At 37.0% G+C, this 19,053-nt stretch overlaps 2 protein-coding genes across 4 annotated transcripts in view; one reads left to right on the forward strand and one right to left on the reverse strand.

Annotated features, from left to right (window-relative positions):
- CENPP (centromere protein P) overlaps positions 1-19,053 on the forward strand; it is a 100,054-nt gene that overhangs the window by 29,529 nt on the left and 51,472 nt on the right. The window lies entirely within an intron of this gene.
- Positions 8,190-18,820, reverse strand: ASPN (asporin). Its single transcript, XM_015874672.3, has 8 exons — positions 18,589-18,820; positions 14,627-14,899; positions 13,454-13,566; positions 11,657-11,870; positions 11,165-11,275; positions 10,151-10,244; positions 9,839-9,977; positions 8,190-9,399 (listed from the first exon to the last, which is right to left on the reverse strand). The coding sequence occupies exons 2-8, from the start codon at positions 14,871-14,873 to the stop codon at positions 9,202-9,204; spliced, it is 1,116 nt and encodes a 371-aa protein (XP_015730158.2). The 5' UTR covers positions 14,874-14,899; positions 18,589-18,820; the 3' UTR covers positions 8,190-9,201.

The following is a 19,053-nucleotide window of genomic DNA, read 5'->3' on the forward strand; positions in this document are numbered from 1 at the left end:
TAACATCATACTCATAAGACATCTTAATTCAAAGATACAGGAAATCTTTTAAGTAATTTCTCTTGCATGAATGTTTTTTAATAACATGTCTGAAGTTTTACTGTGATTATTACCTCGTTCAATTAATGCAAGTTGTTAGTGTTTTCAGCTTTAGTTCTGGACTGAAGGCATGAGAAAGAAGACTGTTCTAATATTTAGTGATATGAAGTCTAGAGAAGGACAGAAAGATCTGCACATTGTTCTCAGAAGCTCAGAGGAAGTCCAGTAGCACAAACTTATGCAGCTTAGTGTCACTGAGAACTCTCTGGAATCATGAACTTGCTGGAACCAGAAATTTCTTCAGCCAAGATCTGGTCCCGCTGTCAGACTTATAAAGAAAAGCCTAATGCTCAAAAGTCCAAGATCTTGGCAATTTGAAGGCAGTCTGTCTAGATAAGAATTGATGATGTTCATTTGTTGCTTTCAAAGTCTGTACAGAAGAAAAGAGGATACATGATTAAATATAATGAGGAAATTTGAATGCTGTAATTTGGTTCCCTGTAAAGCCTGTGGGTTTCTGAAGAAAGAAACAACCTCAGACATGAATTATCCACGTTGGGCTGCACTTCAAAGTTAGATTGTAGGCACAGAAAGAAAATACAGATATAAAACTCTTAGCATCTTAATTCCTAGGTCTTAACTTGTTATCCACAAATGCTGTCAGTAGACCACTAGCAGCCTGTGTGACTGTTGTATGTGATCTGCAAAGGCACTTCTTGTTTGTGCTTGCTATCAGCAATAGTAGCAGACTGTCAACAGTGGGTAGAAAAAGCCTATCTATCCTCTGCCAGAGCTAGCTAGAAAATGTAAATACTGAAGCATAAAGCTCTCAGCTAATGAGAAAATCAGATGCTTGCTCCATCTTACAGGGCCTTGAGCCCAGCCAGAGCCTACCCAGAGTACCAGGTAATAACAGCTCTTAAAGACTTCATGATGTTCGGTGGAAACTCATCCTCTGAGCATGTCCCTGTGCAAATATGCATTTATAAAGATTACAGAAAAAGGGGTCATTGAATTATATAAACAATCTCTCAGAACTGATATTCAATCTACTGCAGTCTGTTTTACACACATTGTTCTGCTTTCTAGGAGCTACAATGAAGGATGTGTTGAGCAAGTAAGAACAGTTTGATATAGAAAAAGTAGAACTCAGAGTAATTCCTAAGGTTCACTAGACCCCTTTACTCTGTTATTTTGAGTTTGTTAAAGACAAGGTCATTTTTTTACATTGACTGTTGAATAAACCTACTTGTGTAGCACAAGAACTTGTAATGCTGGTGTATGAGTATTCCATGACAGAACCGAATCTTGCATTGGATAAAACTTAATGTACCTAGACCTGTATCCTTATTTCAATAGTGACTGACAGAAAAACTGCAAGAAGGAGCATGAGAATGTGACAAGTGATGAGTTATGTTTCTGCAATACATTTTCTCTGCAGCCAGAAACTGTGACTTGGAAACTTCCATAGAAACACTGAGTATTATTACATGTTGTCATTCATCTGTGCGTGTCCCTGGCATCTTCACTTATAAGGAAAAATATGATCTCTCTCCTTCCAACCAGTTAATGCTCTGTTTTAAGGAAGATACTTTTCTATACAGCTATATTTGACCAGACATGAAAATACATTTGTCATTTTATTTATGGCAAGTAATCAACCTGGACTGTTATACTACTTTACCTGAATAACTTGTGAGAGATGGCCTCCTCTTGGCGGAGCTGGGGCTGTGCCTCATAGTTGCTTTACCCATCACTCTGCGGTAGAAGAAACAGAAGACTTCCTATCATTAGCTGTTCTGAGATTCTTGAAAGGACTTCTGGCTACTTCTGGTGAGACTTTAAATATAGCTCACACATTCTCACAGTCAGCTGCTTGAAAAAAACAACTTATTTGTTTGGAACAGATAAAGAAATATTCATGGTAGCCACCATTTCATTAGGGAGGCTGAGGTGATTTAGGCATTAGATACAGATCTTCCATGGAAACCAAGTGTTCTTGTTACTGTTGTACTTCCAGCACCTGTTGTGTTTCCCTATTGCTTTTCAGGAACAGATATACTACATGAAAATATTTAGAGCCAAAATATAAATATTCATAATACTTTTTCTCTTAATAAATTTGAGCTGAGTTTTAGCTTGTCAATGGCATGAAGCCAGTGCTCTGATTGAGAGATTAGATTGAACTACATCAAAAATTGAGCCTATGAAGTAGCTGCATTTATAAATCTTAATATTCTATATCTCTGTAAGACAGCAGTCCAAAGCTCCCATCACATCTTTGCCAAGTACAGGGCTTGTTATTGAAGCTTATAAATCTGCGTGCTGTGAAAGCAATCACGGGGACATGAGTTGTCTATAATTGTTTAGAACTGCAAGTGGGTGAACTGGATAATGGACTTGACCCCCTTTAGAATGTGTAAGTGGAAGGGTACTCTTTGGAAAGGGAGAAAAGTTACTTTGTGAAGTAATTGCACTTCTAACAGATGTATTTTCCATAATCGCATATTCTCATCTTCTCAGGTTCCTATGCACTCTGCCTTTGGGAGGGAACAGTTAACGTGAGACTTGTTACCCTTTCTGTTCTCAGCACAAAGCACAAGAAGCAGCAATGCACATCTATAATACATAGCTACTGCTACAGCAAAGCATTCCTGGTAACAGGAGTAATGAAATATTTCTTTATGTATGTCTGCTCCGGAGGAATGTGCATGTGGAAAACATCTAGATGATTTTTAGGTAGTGTGGTAAGAAACTTTCTTTTAATATTTAGTGTTTTAATGGCTTTATTTAAAATAATCATATAAGGTTTTAATAAGGAATAGTGAGGTGTTTTTTTTCTTCCTTCCTTTGGGTAGAAGCAGTAAGAAGAATGCAGAATGCCGAAGACTTTCAGAATCAGGCTTGGTTTCTACTTTTCAGAAATGTTGTGATTTTGACTTGAAATTCATTCTGAATGCACCTTATTGAGCTTTGAATAGGAACACTGATTGTTCTAGAAATACATAATCATCAAGAATTATTTTTCAGTAGAAGCAAAATGCACAGTAACTATACTATTAATTGCATTATTTCCTGCAGATTTTACCTTGACAGTGGTTTCAAGGAAAAGAGAGAGTGGCCTATTGACCTTCTACTAGCTTCCTCTTTTATATTCTGAAAAGTTTATTGCTCTAAAATATACGTAAATGCTTGTAGTTAACCTTGATGGTTTTATGATGAATAAGGAATCTCTTACTGCGTTTAAGAAAATACTTTGTGGACTCTGGCTGTGATAGTGGTTGGTGGAGGTTGGAAGCATGTTTCTTTCTGCATGGCATCACAGTAGATTTTGCCTTCAGTTCAGTGTGCCAGTCCTACAGGCCTCGATGCAGAAACATAGTTTGCCAAGTGAAACATAATACTATTAACTTTACCAGTAGAGGTAGATGTCTGCATGCAATGTAGCTTCTGTAAGCATTCATTCATCTCAGAATTTTTGGTATTATGAGAAGATTCTGCTGGCTTTTCTTAAAGGATAGTATTATGCATTTAGTGAGTTTGAGGGCAGTGTGTTACACTGTACTGGCATGTATTTAACAATACTGTATTTCTGATCGTTATCTTTCCTAATCTATGTTGTCTTATAAGCAGAAAATAGTTCTTCACAAAATCAGATTTAGTATTTGAGGTAATAAGAATGTTCGAAAGCACAATTCACAGGAAGTTAACATCTAAATGGAGATTGTGTGTATTAATGTCAAATATAAATGAAATTTATGTAATTGGAAAATAAAAAAGATTTTGTGGAAGTACTGATTTCTGGCTATGAAACTTATTTTTTTTGAGCAAGTAATAACACTGCATGGCAGCATTTCTGGTGGAGGAGTAGACATTGCTTACATTATTCTTGCAGAATAGTTGATTATTATACTGCTTCTTGAATCCGAGCATCTCTCAGCCAACTTAATACATAAATTATTTCTTCAGTTCTTCATGCTGAAAAGATAGTCCTGTTTCTGACCCAGGTGTTTCTTGTTTCATTCTGTTGAATAGAAAGTAGATGAAGTTTGAACAGAGCTGTAAGAAGGTGGCAAGTGCAGTGTCTGAATGTTCTTGGTGGCCCTAAGCAGGATATAAATGAAGACAGAACAGTATATTTCATAATGGCAGGCCACTTTCCTTTTTCAGAAGGAGGAAAGAGGGGGGTTAAGATATTCTGTGAAGAGTGCATCTGGAAGGAAAAATGTTTTGCTTTGGTCTTTGTATCTAAAAAGCACTTGGAAGTTGAAAATAACACAGGCTGAGTAGTTGAGAGGCAAGTTCCTGCTTGTGCTGGTCACTTGTTCTCTCTGAACCTCAGAGAATTTTCACTCCATTAGAGATTTCTTTTCCTGCTGTCTTCAGAAAATAATGAGGGAATGTAATGATTTAACTGATACTCCAAATTTAACTGTAATTTGCTTATTTCACCATTGACACCATACTTTGTGAAGGTGCTGAGTAATAAATGCATAATGAACCTGGCTAATGAGATGTATTGCACAAGCTGCATAACTGATCTGTATATATGTGCAGCTAGCCTATAGTGTCCTGGCTTGTTAGCTGTACAGCTCACGCACAGGGATGTTATAGCAAGAATTTACTGTGTGCAAACGTGTGGGATTCTCATCAAAACTGTATCCATGATGCTGTTCTTCCAGGAGTATTGCAATCTTCAAATTTTTTCCTTAGTATGATTTTAAGACAGAAAAAGTGTGTGGGCAGAAAAACCTGCTTGTATGCTATTCCCTCTTCAGTCACTGTGGTGTAATGGTTAAATCCAGTGTTGTGTTGCTAAGTAGATCTGTTCATATTTTATGTGAAGAACTGCAAGAAGTCTGTCTGCTGGCAGCGTATTCTGTTGAGCTAACTCTCTGATGGCTAAGGGAAGCTGTCAGAAACATCCTCACTTCTTGTTTCAAAGTATTAATTTCTTTTGGAAATCACTTTAATAGCAAAAAGCCTTTCTGTTTGTGCCTCACGTTGTCTTCTATTTCAGGTGATCCACTGAGTATACACAGTAATTCTTATGTGTATCTCACCAGATAATTTTGGACACTGGTATGTGATACGTGGCATCTGGAGCTTGAGTCAGATTTTCATTTACTCCAGGGCTTTTCCGCATGTTTCCTATTAGCAGCTTTGTTCTCAAAGCTCCAGCCTTCCCAGAACGAAGGGAAAAAAATGAGACAATCTTCAGTTCTCAACATACACAAGGAGGAAAAAAAAGCCCCTCCAAAACACAGGCTTCAGATTCTGACTTTATCATTATATTTGCATTAAATTAAAATAGAATGGAAAACGTTAATGTTTCTTCTGCCTTCTGTGGTGGCTGTTCGGTTTACTAGATCAGCAGTGCAGTAGTTTAACCAGAAGTTTTCTCTTGAGGCTGCAAAGTAGCAAGCACTGATGACTGGGGACATTCTTAATATTTCCATTTGAGTTTTCATCTTTTCCATGAACTTCATTGAAAATGAATACTTATGTTACTAATTTTCTACTTCTTACTAATTTGTCATTTAAGAAGATGAGTGAAGTAGTGCTTGTTTTTTTTTCTAATCAGAGCAATGTAGGAAAATATCTGTAAACTCTGAGGAATGGAGAACAAATTGACATAACTGAGACTTGTTCAGTTGAAATTTATTGGATTTGTTCAGCTTTACAAGGCAATCTTTTAATGAAAATTGAAGTTGCTTCAACTGATTCCACTGAGCCAGTCCAACTATCTGTAGCATTTTTAGTAGGAAATAATCAAAATATTATCTAGAATCTTAGGCTTTGAATGATTTCGCTACCCAGGTTTAACTTAAATTTGTAAAGAATTGTGTTAGTAAATGGCCATCTGCATTTGAACAGGTGTGGTATATGGCTTAATGCTGCTAACTGCAGAAAGACAGCTAAAACTGCTTCTCAGAACACACATAATTGCTTTTGGAAATTGTTAAATGTTTTGAGATTTTTTAATAGTCAATTTGTATTGGATTCCATAAACATGACCTGGATATAGCTGTGATGTCAATGCTTGTAGTGAAGACATATGAGTGGTTAAAGCGTATGAGTGGTTAAAGCTTGCATATATGCTCAGGTCTTGGGCATCTGTCTTGCTTTTGGTAAATGCTGGTTCAGGAATTTCTACCATTTGCTTTGCTTGCCAATATGAAACTTTGAGAGCATTCAGTGTAATTACAATAGCCAAACTTTCACTTCTTGACCTCCAATGGAAAGTAAGATTTATATCTTGGCTTTGTCTGTTAACCAGTAACTTCTGATCTCATCACTGGTTATAACCAAATCTAACATAGGATAAAGGCAAACATTGTACGTAGTTTCTAAAACTTGTGAAAAAAGAGCTGGGTAGCAGAAAGTGCTCCAAATAGGTCCTTCAGCAGAGAAAAAGACAGCTGTAAATTCTTGGAGTAAGCAGCCAGATGGCAAGATGAAGCAGACGTGTTGACTAAGCCCTGGCATACTTTTAGCTCTGTCATTTGGCAGCCAAACAGGTGGCAGCTGTGGAACGGAGCTGTATGAGAACATGCTGAGGTATTGGAGTGAGGTGGAAACAAGCTGGAAGAACCTGTGGGTTGTAAGACTCAGGTTCATAGGAACCCAGGCTTCTGTAGCTTCCTTGTTCATGTAGTCAGAGGCAGCAACACTGGGAATAAAGAAATTGTCCTTGTCCTGCCAGTGATGCCAAGGATTCTGATAGCATGTTTTGCTGTAAGAGCACATTGCTGGCTCATATTCAGCTTGTTTTCCACCAGGGACCTTTTCTGCAAAGTTACTTTCTAGCTGGCCCAGCATTTATTTGTGCCCCCTGTTATTTCTCCCTCAGTGCAGAGCTTTGCAATTCTCCCTCTTGAGGGAGAGATTTCTTCTTCAGGATGTTTTTGTCAGCCCATTCCTCCTTTCTCATCCCTCTGGATGGCAGCACAGCCCTTAGGTCTATCAGCCACTCCTCCCAGTTTTGTGTCTTCAGTGAATTTGCTAAGGATACGCTCTGCCCCATCATCCTGATCACTGGTTAGAATATTGAGTGGATTGGACTCAGTGCTGACCCCTGGGGTTTGCTGCTGAACTGTCATTTGGAGCTTCAAAACTAGTGGATTTTGCTTGCATTTTTGTTTAGCTTTCAAACCTGAATGTCAAAGAGGTCATGTTTTGTTACATGGAAGTTGTGCTTTACATGGCATGTGCTTCTATAGCTAACGGTGCAAATTAGAATTGTGATTTGATGATAACTTGTATTTTGTGAAATGTTGGTGTCTTATTAAATTTCATGTTCTTTTCTGTTAATTTTTAATTTCTGTTTTGTTCTTTGTATCGCTGTGGTTTAATGTAGGCTGATACTGGGGAAAGAGGCAGGAGGGATATATGTGGAGATGAATACGTTTCATTATTGGACATGTTACTGATAGAGCGGGGCACAGAATTCAGTCTTCAAATGTACTCAAACAGTACTTCGGTACTCAAATAGATTATTCAGCTTAATTGTTATCTGTGAAGTTTGCTACTTTGTTTTCATGCAGTATTGATCTTCATTATTTTATCTTTAGAACTACTTTTCCATCATTTAATAACAGTAGGCTGCCACCCTCTGGTGAAATATGTTAACAGTCTTCCAAGGGCCTGATGGGCTTTCAGAAGAGGGAAATGCATTAGAATTTGGAAAGCCTAGATGGAATAATAATAATAGAAACCTCTTCAAAGCCAGGAATCTCTTGCTTGGAGATCTGGAGGCATTGGGCTTAGTTATATTTTGGGTGTTTGTTTGTTGTTCTGCTTGAAAGGGCAAACAGAAATTCTGTAAAACAAAATCTGTCTGTTCAAGAAGAGCTTCCCCTGGCCTGGTCTCCCTCCTCCTCCAGTACGGATTTGTGTTCCTCACAGATTTCAAGTGTACTGGGTGGAGAAAGTGTAAAAGATTTTAGTAATTAGGCTGCTTGATCCTACAGGCTTTTGCCATCATAGCTCCCTTTGGTGGACATTGATTTGAAGATGATGTTCTGAAACAGCATAGTGATACTAGCAGAATATTAGATAAAAAGAAAATGAAGCTAAGAAAGATGCTTGGATGTAATCTCTGAACGTTTTGCTGTGATGTATAGTAATAAAATATAAAAAGACAAATATTATTTAAAGTTATTTAATTTATTTTGAATCCCTATAGCAAATATACAGTAAATAGATATATAAAATATCCATTTTATACAGTACTGTCGGGACTGAGAATTCTATGTGCTGACCTGTGTAAGAAGTCAGGGTAGTTGAGTTCCAGCTGTCTGCTTGCGTTCTGCAGTTTAAGGATACTTAGTAAAATTAATGAGGGATTCTTAACCCGTGTGCTGTCAGAATATAAAGGAAAAAAATTAAATGAAAAACATGATTACAACTATTATAGATAAGAGAAGATGATTGTGCTGGCCTAAGGAGTTTAGTAAACGTTCCTATCAAGCTTAAAGCATATGATAAGTCATCCTTCTATCATTGAGTGCATCAAATTATATTGATAGAAAACAATGGGCATTTCCTCATTCAAGTTGCGAGAATAAATACCACAAAATTGTAAGTGCTCCTATGTGCTAATTCTTGATATGGAAACCAATTTTTATCTCCCAGACTAAAATATATTCTAGTTTGGAGATGAAAGACCTCACAATGACAATGCTGTATGACCGTCTTGCATATTTGCCTGTTTACTGGTTATCAGAAACAGCACAAGAATTTGTCAATGTCTGGTAAGTTTTTTGTCTTTTTTAACAATACTATTTTGTATAGGAAAGGTTCTTACTGTGGAATAAGTAACTCCTACTTTAGTTTTAGAATTTATTTTGAAGAAAGAATATGGCAAAATATGTGATTTTAAAGAATCCAGCATCTATTACAGGAAACACCAAGCGCAGTTTCCAGTTTCAATTCCAAGAGTCCTTCCATGAGATATAAATATTGCTACTTCAATTATTCAAATGTGGCTTGAACATTGTCAATTAAGGCAGCAGAGCCTGTTGAATTTCTAATTAATTCTCTGAAATAGTAATAGCTTCATAAACTGGTTAAATGTTGTACAATAGGTGTTTTCAGGCAATTTCAAGTAGTGTAGAAATGGTTTGGACGGGTTGCTTTTTGAAACAGCCAACTTTGGTATCACTTGAGGAAGTTTCCAAGCTGCACGCTGTTTCTGGCTAAAATGCAACGGAAGGTTGAAGGCTGCACCTCCCAGTACTTCACAGGGTTATTGAAGAGGCTTATGCCGCTATATAACGCTTTCTTCTTTCTTCTTCCTGTTGGGCAGAAATCGTTCACTCCCAGTTTTGCAATGTGATTCGAATGTAGGAAGACCACCTACAGCAGGAAAAAAAACAACTCCTGAATTGAAGAAAATATTGTACATTGACTAAAGAATTATTTTCTGTTATAACTACATTTAAATTACAAACAAATGTTAGATATCTATATTTATATGCACAAACATGAATAAAAAAATATTCCTTTTACTTGAAATGAAATGAGAAGTAGAAAAGTGATGCTCATGGGTAAAAGGTTTTACTGAATAACTCATGTTCTGTCGTCAGTGCATGCATGGAAACTAAAAAAACTTGTCAAATATCTTTTCTGTATGTAGTGGTTTCTTTGGTTTTTTTTACTGCTTATTCTTCCTGTTCTTTGAGTCATGTCAAATTATCTCTATGACAATTATCTTTTTAATTATGTCCTCATCTATACAGCCTTGTATCAAACAAATCGTAACTCCCAAAGACTTTTGTTAAGCTTAGTATATGACCTGCAGGTATTTCAGATCAGGTAATCCAGGAGGAACTTTCTTGAGCTTATTTTTTTCAAGATGGATTTCACGTATGCTTGGTATGTTGGCAAAACTTCCATTTTCCACATCTTTGATTTTATTGTTCCCAAGGCCAAGTCTAGAAACAATACAAGGAACATTTAATTGAAGTTAGAGATTTACAACAGCATTCAAGGTAATGCTTTTTTTAAAGACTGAAATTTGCAGGAGTATGCATAGGAAAAAGAAGAGGGGAGGCCCTATCAGATCTGACCTCTTCTCAGATGAAAACTTTCTGCTTGGGAATTTTACCTTTGAAGATCTTTATAACGGTTGAAGTCTTCAAGTTCAACTGCTGTGATCTTGTTGTCATCTAAGTGAAGCTCTAGTAGACTGGAGGGTAAATCTGATGGAAAAACAAATGCTCAGCATGAGAAAAATCAAGCAAATGATTTAACAAGTATTTGTTGGAGTAGTTATTATGTTTGTAATAAGTTGTTTCCTTTGTGTGGGGTTGGGTGAAGAGTCTTGGATGAGATTGTGTCAAACAAAGGAGAGTTAGATGCAAATAGCAAAACTTGTCAGCGTTGTTTGGTTTAAAATAGTGATGTTGTAGCTCTTAGCAAATGGTCTGTGAGGAAAGCTTTTGGAATGCTCTGAGTAAAATGGATTATCAGTTGTCTTCTTTTCCATGCTGGTACTTGGAGTGATTTCTCATATGAAATGAAATAGCCTCAGTTTAGAGCTGCCTGTCTACAGACAAACTTAGTTTCCACACGTGAAGAATGCCCTAGTGACAAATCCATGTTTACCCTAGCCCATGAATTGGAACTCATGCTGTATTTTCTTATAGGATATTTCTCCATAACAAAGAGAAAATCTGAATCATTCTACATATATTTTTTGATCTGATAAGTGACAAGAGATGGTATAATGATGATACTAGAAAAATGTCTTGTGTGCTGGGATAGTGCTGCTGTAAGCACTCGGGTAGTTTCTGATCCTGGAAATACCTTATCTTAAGAACTGATGAAAGCCCTGAAGTGGCTGCTGCAATTTCATTGTTTCTCATTGCTTCCCTTGACAAATGGCAGTAGCAGGAAGGGACTGTCTGCTGGAGCAAGGGTTTGCTCTGTGTGTGCCTGCATGTGGCTGCTTTGGGGATGTACCGGTGGGTATTTCTGTACACCAAGTACAAGAGAAGCGAGAAAGATAGGAGGTGTGTATCTCAATGTATGGAATTTTTAATAATTATATCAATGTGAGGACACTGTATTTAAAATTATGCTGGTAAAGGCAAAATAGGTAATGTAAAACAAAGCATACCTTTAGGAATTGAAGTTAATTTAGCTTCTGCAATTCTTATGTGGTAGATATTTACTCCTTCAAAAGCACCTGGCTCTATTCCATCATTGTTGAGAGGATTTGCGCTCATTTCTGTCCAAGGGGGGAAGAGAAAACACTTACGGCATAGGGATGTTATGTATGCTGGACTAGACTGTATAACTAGCTGATTTCATTTTATTAATGAATGCTAATGCTTTAAAAATCTACTAGTTTTTAACTTTGATTACCTGCTCCCATGGCTGGTAGTGCAAACTTTTCAGTGAATAAAGACTGTCTAACTTGGCTTGCAGGATTACCAGGAACGTTACCTTTGTAACCTCACATAGAATTTAAATGATGCCAATCCATTTAAATAAATGATCATGAATATTTCTTTAAGATGAATTTCCACACTGAGGAAATGTTTGAATGAAAGTTGTATACAATATTGTAATTTCTTTATGAAGGCTTTATCTTTCTGCTCAGACTTACCCAGAACGTGTAAAGACTTCATTCCTTTAAATGCATCCTTAGGGATTTTCTTAACCTTATTAGCATGAATTCTGAGCTCTGCTAAAGTTTTTGGTAAGTTTGCTGGGATCTCAGTTAGTTGGTTATGAGATAAATACAGTCGTCGCAACTTCTTGGTTGACTGAAAGGCTTTTGGATGGATCTTGGTTATCTTATTGTTGTTCAAAGCAAGTGCCTGCAACACATGGGAAGAGCAACAAAAATTTATAGCAGTATGTTATGATTATTAAGTCTTAAATCTGATGTTTATTTTAATAATGAAATGTTTTAGTTTCCTAAAATACCAAAGTTGTACCAGAACTTGTAATGACATAATACAGCCAGTGAGCGGCAAGTCATCTGATAATTATTTTGCATGTCAGATCACATCTCTGTGCTTCTATTTCTACAGGAGTGGTTTGTGTTTGGATTTTTTTCTTGGAAGGAGGGAGTTGTTTGGCTTTTCTTTTTGTTTGGTTTTCTTTTTTTCATGTCTTTGTGCTGTTGGGAATTTGTCTTCTCTTTGGTGTTGTGGAAAAAATAAAACCTCGAGCAAAACAGAATTAATCTTTTTTCCAGCAAAAATGGGAATAGCCGAAGGAAATAAACAGGAAATGCTTCCTTCCTAATCTATGTTGCCATCTGTGCTTTGCTAAGGAGACTAATGCTCAGATATTTAGTACAAAATAAACTTGGCTTTAGCTGAAAATTGCTTTTGGTCTTGCCACGTAATCACAAATTAGCAGTAGAAAAAAATCAAAGCAACTCAGAGTTTTTAGTTATTACATAATTAAGTGTTAACTCTAATATATAATGTGGTGATTCCTGATGTATTCCAGAACTTTTCTCTGTCACTGGAAGTTTTGTTTCTGTTAGAGCTTTTATAAGCCCCATTTATAAGTGTATGACCATTCTGTATTGAAGCACCATACTCTTAAGGGAGATTGGAAACTCATTGTTCCAAACAGTGAATCAGATATGATTCTCGCTTTTGGTTTCCTAATAACTAGAAAGCTCATGGATAAATGCACATTTACCCAGCACGTTTTCTGTTCTTGCTCAACACAAATGTCTAAAAATGATTAATTTGGTATTGTTTTAATATGTACCTCATGTCTTTCTCGTGTGGAATAGATCTTCATGGTGTGTTTTGTGGGATGGATTTTTCATTTTTACAATGAAAATTTTGTCATTGTCAGTGTTCCTTGGTGCTGGATGTAGAGCGACATCTTGTGGAGGTTGTACTCCAGAACAGATTTAACCCATCTTTGTGTCTTTGAGCCTATTTTATTCTCCCTATTGCCTACAGTAACTTTCCTGATTTATCAGTTGCTCCTGCTACTCATTTTTAAGTCTTTCCTGGAAAATTGGGTATGTAACCTCAGTTTTAGTGCTGTGTGTACTGGTTGTACGTTGTGTGCTTTTGGAGTTACTCTCAGAAACACAGATTGCGTTCTCCCATGAGAAAGAGAGTTCTTCCCACTGCTTTACAGCTAAGCAGCCTTTCAAATGTACGAAGTGTTCTTGTATGTGCTTAGAATTGAGTGAGTCCTGAGGATCAGTTAGATACATACATAGTACATGTTCTGGATTTTTAATGTATTGCTAATAGCTCAAAGAGATTTGCTTCTTACTATGCCTGAGCAGCCAACTGTGCAGACATTAGGCTGCTTTTTTCTGGATGCTGTTGGAGAATAGAGATACCATTTATATTTTAAAAATATAAAGATTTTTGAGATTGTTAAATGAGATTTCAAAACTGGAAAATAATAAACTTACATAAAGGAATGCGAGTCCTCGGAGATCATTTTCCTTGACCTCTCTTATTTTGTTGTTCTGAAGGTCAATCATGCGAGTATCTGGTGGGATGTTGCGAGGTATTGATGTCAAACCTATTTCAGGGTGTGAGAGAAATAGAAACATTACATGCCTTTATGCATGTCCAAGGAAATAAACTGCTAAATGGGAAAGAAAAATCAGCCATAAAGCACAAGATAGAGGAGAACACTTTGCTAATGTTTGGAACTGATTATGTAAGGATGGATGTCAAAAATGCGCAGAATAATTTATTCTCATGTTGATGAAAAGCTGACACGGGGCGCTCATTACATGCTCCCAGAGCGGTTTGTTCTCAGACAAGCGATGGCTGTTTTGTATTTAGGAACAAAGTTGTTCCTTTGGCTTGGCAAGATACCTGCTCCGCTTCTATCTGTTCTGCATCTGCCCTCAGTATCTGCTGGAGCAGCCCAGTTGCTCACATTGCCATGCATTAATGTCAGGGCTGAGCAATGTGTTCTTGGCGCAACCCACCAAGATACAGTGTTTCAGCTTCCAGTACTTAGTTATCTCTTACATAAATTCCCCAGTCCAGTTGCATTACGAAACTGCTTCAGTTCATACCATCCAAGGTCCTGATTCAGCAGAAGAGACCAGCAATGGATAGCAACTTGCTTATTAGTATTCTTAATAATGGTAGATTTAAAAGCAAGCAGACAAACAAAATAACAACACAGAAGTTGGACTCAGTGTTTCTAAGATGGGAAGAGTCTTGGATTAAGTTTGGAATCCTGATCTTTGATTACCCAAATCATCTGAAAATTTCAATGAGCACTAATTCCAGTTGGAGCAATTTACAGTGAATTCATACTTAAGAATTTTGATCATTAGGGATGAGTACGTATCTGTAACATTAGCAGTGACAGATTGGCCTGTGTTTAAAATCTTATTAGCAGAGACATGCAGTTGTAGTTGAAGTTAAGCTAAAAGAATGATTTGTATCCTACTTATACATTTGCATTATAACTTAGCTGTGGGTTATTTATGGCTGCTTTTCCTTTTGCTGTCATTTCTTGGTGTTTGAGCTTTTCCTTTTTAGCTTTGAATGGAGTAGATCTTTAGCCAAAGATTCTCCTTTAGCAAAGGAGAAGAGCAGGAACACAAGTTAATTCTTACCCAGATCAGAGCAATGGACAACTCTCACATAGCACTGGCATCCAAAGGGACACGTTGGGAATAGATCAAAAGGGATTAGAGGAATAATTGGTTCAGTGGTTGGAAACAAAGAATTGTCGTCATCATCATCTTCATCATCTTCTTCCATATCTTGGAGCATCATATTCTTTAGTGTAAAATATGAAGGACTAATGAGAGGTTTAGCAGAGCAAAGTGCCAAGAAGAGGAGGAGTGTATATTCTTTCATGTTGTCTTAATCAGGATGGATGATCTCTAATAGAAAAAAGAAAAATCCCAGATTCCAAGAATCAGTGAACGTGAAACAGCAAATGAATGTGTTGTAGTGTTGTCTTCACTTACTGCTACAATTAGTTGTCCAGAAAAAAATGGTCTGTTTTGCACACTACTATATAAAGGCTCAATATTTTAAATACTCTCTGAAGCACAAAAATATGAAGATGTTGGGTCATTTAAGGCATCTCCAAAGCAGAAAACTCCATGTCAGATACCTATAATTACTTTTTGTCTGATGTTCTTGGGTAGAATGCACAGGCTACTGAGAATTTTAAAGCAGATTTTATCTTTAGGAAAATATGGAAAAATATTTTGCCATTCCAGCTGCTCATTCAGTTTCTTTCTGCTTCTCTTGTGATGTCTTTTTACCAGCTTTCTTTTAGCTGTACCTGACTGAGAAAATCAGGAGTCTGAATTGCCCAGTCCTTAGCTACATAATATTGTTACTAATGATGGCAATCCATAGTTCAAAGCCTTTGAATGTTTTCTGCATGCTCTATTTTTATTCTAAAAATGATTTTAATGACCAAATTGACCTGTGAAACAGAGGTTTTGCCACAGAATGTTTTGCGACTTTCAGAGAAAATACAATAATTATAGAATTCATATACATTCCACATGCAAGAAACTGAAGTATTACAACCAGAACAACCAGTGCTACAGGGAAGAAGGTCATCTACAATAAGCAATCGGCTTCTCAATACTTCTGCAAAAATATACCAAAGCTGAAAGCAATGCAGTCTAAATTCTGTCTTTCCACTGCAAATCCTAATGACGTAGGCTGGAATTTGAGTGTCATATTCTCCTTTTCCATAATTTCTTTACCCTACTTACAAATGGTACATGGAAATTTGGTTGTCAGTATGATTTCAGAACTTGACTGCATATGGTACAACATACTACAGCGATATGTTGTTACTTTGAGGTTACAAAAAGTATTTTTAAGTTTTGTTCTTCAATGTGAACTTGTTTCCATATGTAAGATATAGGCCTGAAGTTTCTCTGGAGCACGTAAGAAACCCTATAAGCACAGCAAGTACCAGAAGTGAGGGAAGTGATTTCTTTGGATCCCAGGAGTTCCGATTGGTCAATGGAACATGTGATCAAAAGGTCCAATATTCTGTGAGGAGATATTAGCTGCTGTTCTTTAATTGGTGATTTTAGGACTCCCTGGTCCTATTAGTCTTCTGCTGCAGCAAAACAGTCAAAAGTTCCATACTGTTGTCATAAAAAATGATGATAATGGGATTCAAGTCTTTCAGGCTACTGAAGTTGATCTTATTCTTGGCTGAGTGCCTTAATGGCTGGGTTCTCTAAGACAGGAGGTTAATCTGGTCTCCCTCTGGCTGCTCAGGTACTGAGTGACTGACCTCTGTGCTGTGCTCAGTGCAGTCTGTGTGTGTAGGATGCCAGGCTTCAGAGTGTTTATTATATCTTGGGACACCTACTTTCCAAGTCATTGTTAACTTCTAATTCTGATGAGCACTGCATATATAAATTCGTTGAACTCAAACATTAATCATTCATTCCTGTTGTGACATGCTGCTCTGGATCTGGCATTATAAAGCTAACCTGTGAGACTACTTAAAAATCAATTTCCGTGCTTGTACCTATAGCAAACATACTGCATTTTTCTGTTCAGATACCAAAAATCCATGACTTCAAACTATGAAAAGACTGAGGATTGTGACTGGAGTAACGTCCCTCTTCAGCTCTTGAAAAATAGCTGTTGTTCACAAATACTTCTACAAAAGTAATGTTGTATTGTGCCACTGGCAAAATATATTAGTTCTGTGAGTTTCACCTCTTGAAGACAAGTCCCTTTGCAGAACAAAGCCTGTGACATGGTAAGAGGAAAGGCCTTTGTCTGATGTGATCTTCCCATTTTGTCATTAGGAGGTCCTTATTGCTTTCTGACTTAGTAGCTAGCAGCAGCAACCAAGTTTGACTGCAGGGTAGTACTGGCTGAAGAACTGCAAGGGATTTTATGGAGGTTTTATGTGGTTTTTTGTGTTGTTCTTTTTTCCCTTGGCTGTGCTTTTGAGTTCCTCAGTAAGTAGCTGTTGATAGGTCTGTGCAGGAATGCTCTGACTGTAGCACATTGCAAAGCACTTGTACAAACTTTCTGCATGCTTAAAGATTAAGAGAATGGATAAAGCTAAAGCCTGAAATTCACATCTGTAATGATTTTTCTTTAAATCTTAAAACTTATTTTACTCTAATAAAATTATGAAACATTTAATTTTTTACAGAAAACAGTTCATGAACGCAGCTTTCCTAATGGCATATTGCTGCCACTTCAAGTTTGTTCTGCTTTCAGGCAAATACTGTTCTCTCTTACCAGTTCTTTCACTCAGGCTGCTCACTGTGCTGACTGAACTCACTAAACCAGCAGAAAACTTGTATCGTTTAGCACATGGAAGCTATAAACCGTTTCTATGGTTAATTTAGCATAATGTTTATTTATACCAAATTAAATGCAGGTGATGTCATAGTATGGGATGGGATTAAAAGCATTTACAGACTGCCTGGGAAATCCCCACATAAGCATACAACAATTCTGTGACATGAGAATTGTGAACATGAGTAATGGGAGGAAAAGTTTTTTGTGGGGATAGAAATAAGGCTGTTAGTGTGAGATGACTGGGCTCCTTGGTACTACTGCAACATGTTGCCTCTGCTGCCTTATCCCTTACAGCCCTGAAGTGGTTAATAGGTAAGGTTTTAATATTATGAAACTCTAAGAAGTATGTTTACAAAACCCTTCTGTTAGTGTAGGAAGGCACATTTCCTATGGCACTGCTTCTGAAAAGGAAATGTTGAAGTGGCACGCTGGTGGTCCTGACAGAGTCAGGGAAAAATCCCGGTGTTCATTAATAACACACATCAGTGCACTGCACACAGACTTTGTCCAAAGAAAGGCAAGACCGTCGCTGTTTTGAAAGCTCTATTTAAAAATAGTTCTGGTTCTATTAGTCATTGTCCCATTCCACAAATAAATGAGTTTCAGTTTAACTCTTTGTCTACTCCCTGCTGAGTAATTTGCTTTAGAAAGACAGGAGGCAAAATTTTGCCAGTGAGATTACTGCAAAAGTGATTTTCTTGAGTCTTGAAACTGTCTTACAATAATGAACAGCTTGATTATAATGTAAGTCGTATTTGGTGAGTATTTACTTCTCATAGAAAATGCTGCTTCTCTCATGTTATTGAACGTTATCTAGGAGTGTTTTTAAGTTATTGGAAAATCACTTTAATATGTCAATGCATTCACTTTTCTGATTTTTCACTTAAAAAACAACAGCCTTCCTCAAATACCTGAATTCAGATAGTTAACAGTAACTTGTAAACATTACAATTGTTATAAACATGGGATAGAGTTTCCAACATCGTAATAACTGGAGAAAAATGCTTAATAGCAGTTGTTAAAAGTTAGAAGTCCTTAACAGTTAAATAGTCTTTAATAGTTAAATAGTTCTGTATCTTTTCTTTGCAGCTCAGATGTAGTAATCACAGAATTATTTCAGCTGCAAAGTAGATTTTCATATGTTCCATAAAGAAGTGGCACTTATTCTAAATTAAATGGTGTTAATTTGCATATAATGGCTAGTAGTCTGTTGCTCAATTCCTTATTGCTATGCAAATATAATAGGTATTCAAACTGGACATACCTTGTAAGTCTGATAGTTCTTCCAGAAGCACTCTGATAATCCACCTGAGATCTTTTTGTCCAGTTATTTCATTTATAAAAAAGAGAGGGAAAGGAAGTTAGACTGAGAGCTGTGAAGTGCAAAGTAGGTATAAAGAAATATTCCCCTTGCAAACTTCTTGATCCTCCTGGCACCCTGGGTGACACCCGAGTAAACTGCTGCTTCAGATTAGCCCATCTTAGTACTGAAGAATGATATTAAGACGACTTGTTACCACTCATATGTTTTTCATCACTGCTTGTATAAGAGCCAAAACTTCTGGCTTAACTCTAGACGTCTAGTGGACGACTGTGTAAAACCTGTAGTTTAATAATAGTTGACATCAGGCCACTGGAAGTACAGTGAGGTCCATTTCAGGTCATTCCTGCTATGGAATTGCACTTATTTATGATTACGTTCATTGTCCTCCTTCTAGAAGTGTGCCGC

This window comes from Coturnix japonica, chromosome 15, assembly GCF_054131305.1.
Source record: "Coturnix japonica strain WE chromosome 15, WE-NBRP24, whole genome shotgun sequence".
Taxonomy (NCBI): domain Eukaryota; kingdom Metazoa; phylum Chordata; class Aves; order Galliformes; family Phasianidae; genus Coturnix; species Coturnix japonica.

What these genes read in the sequence shown, in the direction of transcription:
- ASPN (XM_015874672.3), bottom strand. Translation starts at nt 14,873, where the DNA reads ATGAAAGAATATACACTCCTCCTCTTCTTGGCACTTTGCTCTGCTAAA. An exon ending in GAGGACTCGCATTCCTTTAT is followed by an intron (nt 11,871 to 13,453) that starts GTAAGTTTATTA and finishes CATGTGTTGCAG; the next exon opens with GCACTTGCTTTGAACAACAA. An exon ending in ATTAACTTCAATTCCTAAAG is followed by an intron (nt 10,245 to 11,164) that starts GTATGCTTTGTT and finishes TTTTTCCATCAG; the next exon opens with ATTTACCCTCCAGTCTACTA.